This window comes from Priapulus caudatus, unplaced genomic scaffold (assembly GCF_000485595.1).
Source record: "Priapulus caudatus unplaced genomic scaffold, Priapulus_caudatus-5.0.1 Scaffold94, whole genome shotgun sequence".
Taxonomy (NCBI): Eukaryota; Metazoa; Priapulida; class Priapulimorpha; order Priapulimorphida; family Priapulidae; genus Priapulus; species Priapulus caudatus.
In genome coordinates, this window is record NW_014577155.1 from 287,331 (window position 1) to 292,808 (window position 5,478).

Here is a 5,478-nt window from a genome sequence, read left to right on the forward strand (position 1 = left end):
GTCGCTGCGGGCGGGGATCGATTTTCGCGGCCTGTCGATGCGGTTGAATCCGAGGGGCGAGAGTAGCAGAGGCGCGAGAGAGAGAGAAGAGAGTAGAGAGAGAGAAGAGAGAGTGAGGAGGAGAGAGAGAGAGAGAGAGAGAAGATAAAGTTAGCTGCTAACTCCATGTTTGACTCGCGCATGCATATACTAGAGTTTGCGCCCCCTCCCCTCGATTGCTGCGTTATAGTTCGTTTGTCTTTGGTGTTTTTGCTAGTGTTGTTGTTTTTATTGTTTTTTTTGTTGTTGCTGCTGCTGCTACTACTACTGCCGCTGTTGCTCCTGCTTCAGCTAGTTCTACTGCTGCTTCTGCTACTACTGTTGCTGCTGTTACCATGATTGCTAACCGTTGCTGGCTGCTACTACTACTGCCTGCTGATGGTAACTGTTGTTTTGTTGGGCTGCTGCTGCTGCTGCTGGCTGCTGCTGCTGTCAACTGCTACTGCTTAACTGCTACTGCACTGCTACTGCTAAACTGCTACTGCGTACTGGCTACTGCTACTGCTATTGCTACTGCTACTGCTACTCTGCTATGGCTGCTTGTCTACTATTACTAGCTGCTTGCTGCTGTGTTACTGATTAACTACTGGCTGCTGCTGCTACTGCTTACTGCTACTGCTACGCACTGCTACTCTTGGCTACTGCTACTGCTACTGCCTAGCTGCTAGTACTGCTTACTGGTGACTTCACTCTACTTGCCTACTGCTAACTGCTATGTACTGTAGTCGGAGCCGACGCAGACACCCAGTACATGGTGCCTGCGGCCGCGTCATATCTCAATGACCGGAAAGCCACCTCCAGTTTGAGGTGGCACTTCATTAAGTAATATATGCGCCAGATATGTATAACATCCTATTGCCGTGAACTTACTTTAATCCTGAACTGAAATCATTTATCTACCGCGCATGCCCACGGCTATGATGTTGTCTGGGTAGCGGCCACAACATAAGAACGTATATTCAAGTTGTTACCTAATGGTAAAATATAACATCCAAAAGAAAATGTTCTTCGTCTCATTCACATTTTGTCAACGCAATGAAAATCACTTCCGGTTGACTTCGGCATTCCCGATCGCGTCATAGATCCGCGCCACTATATATATTTCGAATTATTAATTTCGCGAGTGAAACCCGAGGCTACCGAAGTGAATTGCAATTGGTCGATCAAAAAATCGGGTCTAATATGGCCAAAAAATCGAAGGTTACTCTGACTAGGATGAATTATTGGCATGAAAACAAAGTTCGGACAACGGAAATAGTGTTTCCAGAAAGCGATATTGAGACAAACAGAAGGTCTGTACTTGATATTTTGGGTGGATATACCCCCGTCACGCCTCATGCTACTCGATTCACCTCATCCAATGGCCCACACAAAAAATCTGCAAACAGATTTTTACAAGGGTGAACCTGCAGACACGACAACCGCACCCTCAAGAATTAGCAAAGCGGAGTTTTACGTCTGCATTTGGCCGGACTACTGCTACTGCTACTGCTACTGCTACTGCTACTGCTAAACTGCTACTGCTACTGCTACGGCTACTGCTGCTGTTACTATTGCTACTGCTGCTGCAGCTACTATTACTGCTGCTGCTGCTGTTCCTGCAGCAACTGCTGCTACTGCTGCTACTACTACTGTTACTGCTACTGCTGCTGCTACTGCTGGCCCGCACGTCCTTACACATACGGCGTGGCTTAATAGACACATCAAGCTGACATTCAATTTAGCGCTGAAAGCTCCCACTAACGTCGTCTTTCAGACGCCGCTTGTTCAACGCAAAATAATTTCCGGGGGACACATTGCGGGCGTCCTGCGCGTGACGTCATATCCTATGCGACGAGATGGCCCTCTGCTGAATATTGGTGACGACGCACAAAGAAACCTAGCGAGTCGTAAATACCTGCCTGCGTGAAGTCAATGTGGGGCGCAGCGGCGGAGGCGTTAGTGTGTGTATGTGTGTAGGGTTCACGACGACTCCGGGAACCCGGGGAGACAGCGTTGTCGGTGTGTGTGTGTGTGTGTGTGTGTGTGTGTGTGTGTGTGTGTGTGTGGTGTGTGTGTGTGTGTGGAGACAGAGAGCGATGGAGATGAGAGAGAGAGAGGGCGGAATAGATGAGATACCGTAAGAGGGAGACGAGCGAGAGGAGTAGGTAGTAGGGGAATGATTTACAATACGCGCGCTGTAACTCTGTCTTGAGAAATGTGCCTAACTCTAACTCCTCTATAACATCGCTCGTCCGTCGTATGGCAACAAGACAACAGTCTCTAGACGAAGCAAACATAAGCCACCAGTGCCGTCGTTTTCTCAGCAATACATCATAACCAAAAATATTCCATAGTTTAAGTACTATATCATATTTATGGTATCGGGTCGTGCATGCAAGGTTCTGTGCCACGTGCACATATTTTCAGGATGCTGGCTCAATAGCTAATTCTGGACTAAAAACATCAGCAGTACATAATAGAGGCATTATGTACTCCCGATATATATATATATATATATATATATATATTATAGTCTAATTGTAACACGCTAGCTTTTTCCATTCGTGCTCAAATTTTTTAAAGCGAAGTCGCTGTGTAGCGGAATGATTCGCATTAGAAGCGAGTGGTGTGTGAGTAATACGTCTGCGTCGTGAAACCTGGCTGGAACCAGCACGCGTTCATAGAAATCCGACGCGTGCGCGCGCTCGTGTGTGTGTTCGTTCATTAACCCTGCTCCACGAACTACGCAAAATGGGCTCGAAACGTGTTTCCCTTGCGTGTGCATGGTGCTGTTACTGGGGTGTCCAGCTGCGCTAAACGAAAACATTAGAAAAGACTGAGAGAACTACAGAGACGCGTCGTGTAGCTCACATATTGGGAAATATATATCTACGGTTCCAACCGACAGGTTCGCTAGTATCGAACCCATGGTTCTGCATATATTATTATACTGAAACTAAACTAAACTATACTGAAACTAAAACGCAGTAGATTCGCCCTCCTACATTTACTACATGATCAGACCATGGAATAATATGGGAGATCATATATAGTTTGATACCACTATTAATGATCATGAGTAAAGTAAAACTAGGAGGTGAGTAGATTCACTCGACACGCTAGACCATATTCTGAAGGTACTATCAGTGAGTGGACTAAAATTAACCAACACGGTTAGTCGAAGTGTTACGAGTGACTGAACTGGAACTACACCACATCAGCAGTAGATTCACTGCACTCGCTAGGGCCAGACTAAATTCTACAGGTGCTATAAGTGAGATGAGTGTAACTACGCCGTTACTAGCAACGCTCGCTGGTACCCATGGTTTCCGCCAGGGTATCGGAACCTCTTTTCCGCGGAACAGGATATGCGAAGGGAACTAGCGAACGACCAGGGAAGGGGAAAGGTCGGGAAAAAGTCAGAAAATGCCATGTGATTGATGCAGAGACCCAGCCTTTCCCGAGCTGAGGTGTTTCTTTATTTTAAAGTTTTTACTACTTGGGCTTCGTGAAAATTCTACCTGAAGCTGTAATTTAGCGCGGAGGCGGCGACGGTGCGTGGACAAGAACGTAATGAAACGGTCGGCGTGAGAGTGAACAAACATGGCCGCCACGCACAGCCGTCATTGTCGCAACAATCGAGCTGCGTGCCTAAAGGGTAAAATGTAAGCGTGTGTCGCAGTCAGCGCGATTCCGGAGTGGACACGTGGATAACCCGTGAAAGCGTGCGCGCGTGTGCCTTCCATTATTTAGTTCCCAGATATTTTAACTTCCCAGGGTAAATAACAGACGCGTGTATGCGGCTAAATGCCGTTACAAAGGCTTCGGATTGCCACAGTCAGGTAAAGTACACGTAGACGATTCAACGGGTTTATGTACAGCCTAACGTATCCTATTAAGTAGGCCTACATACAATAGCGAGAGCAAATATCAAAAGGGTTCGTACCAGATTATCAAAGCATCACACACCCAAAGTAGAGGGTAGAGGGAGAGAAAGAGAGCACGAGAGACAGGGGGTGGGAAGAGAGAGGAATAAAGAGATAGAAAGATGAACAGAAAGAGAGAGAGAGAGAGAGAGAGAGAGAGAAAGAGAGAGAGAGAGAGAGAGAGAAAGAGAGACAGACAGAGAGAGAGAGGAAGAGACAGGGAGACACCGAGAGAAAAATAGAATGCGAGAGAGAGATGGAGGTTTTGCGATGTATGTATAACACATTTCATTCCATTCTATTTCATTCGATGGCGTCTAGTCCGCTGCAAAGAACATTATGGGGGTGTGCACGCGTGCGTTCTGTTAATTTTGACACGGGTACAAAGAGTTGCGGACAAATTGGGGTTGCGGGGCTATACGCAGGGGCATCATATTAAACCAACGCGTGTTTCAAAGCAACTACAGATTTATTTCTGTAAAGTATAATATTTTTTACTCGAGTTTTCTGCTCTCAGCAGTGCGTGTATCAAACTCCACGACAGATGGCGCTCTCGCACTGGCTCAATTCACCCATATGATTCACCAAGCAAGAGGTTGAAAGCTTGTTTCGTCGCTCAATGACGTCACAGTGTCGTCACGTCCGTACGGACTCAAACTCCCGTTTTAAGATGCATTGTGACCCTAACCCTATTCAAAAAAAAAATTTAATTTGGTACAATCGACACTGGGACGTCATTGAGCGACGAAACAAGCTTTCAACCTTTTGCACAACACAACCACAAGTACCACCACAAGTACCAACACAACAAGTACAAGTACAAGTACAAGTTTTTACTGCCACAAGTAGATTTTCCGTTACAATTTGTAACGCTTTTTTACCACAAGTTACAGCGGCCAGGTTACTCGTATCCTATGTAATAAGATTTGTACTAATAAAAGTTGCAAAGATATTAAAAATCCGACCATTATTTTATGAGAAATTTGATAAAATAGTGATACGAAATAGTGCGCGTATTGTGCGCACATTTACTACTTTCAAATCATTACGCTGTTTACTAAACTAAGTTCACGTGTTTATTTAATATTTATCATGAATTTTTTGAAATGCTTGCCAATATACCTAATTCTCGAACATTGTCTTTGATACATTTTTGCGTATTCAGCTTAAAAACATCTAAATTTGTCCACCAACAATCATGTATATATACTTGTGAAGGTTTGGAAGTGTAGACGCAGTGGCGTCAGCGTATGAATATAAATCCGTGCGACGGCACAGAATCAGTGCGGATGTATATATTCATAGATATATAGCTCTTTCGCATGTATATATTACTAGCTGCGGGTACCCGCTGCGCTGGGTAAAATCGTGCTACTATTTCATACTACTAATAATTGGACACAATAGGAACATTGGGTAAAAATCGACAATATAACATTGCACACAATATCAATATTTACAAATCAGTGTAATTATTATCTTACCCCATGCATACGTAACAGTTTTTTCATATAAATGTCCAGCAGAACCC

At 44.8% G+C, this 5,478-nt stretch overlaps 1 protein-coding gene across 1 annotated transcript in view; it reads left to right on the plus strand.

The window, feature by feature from the left end:
- LOC106804951 (tryptophan 5-hydroxylase 1-like) overlaps positions 1-5,478 on the plus strand; it is a 24,022-nt gene that overhangs the window by 10,994 nt on the left and 7,550 nt on the right. The window contains 1 exon segment of the mRNA XM_014806368.1: positions 4,520-4,553. Within this exon segment, the coding sequence (XP_014661854.1) occupies positions 4,520-4,553 (34 nt within the window).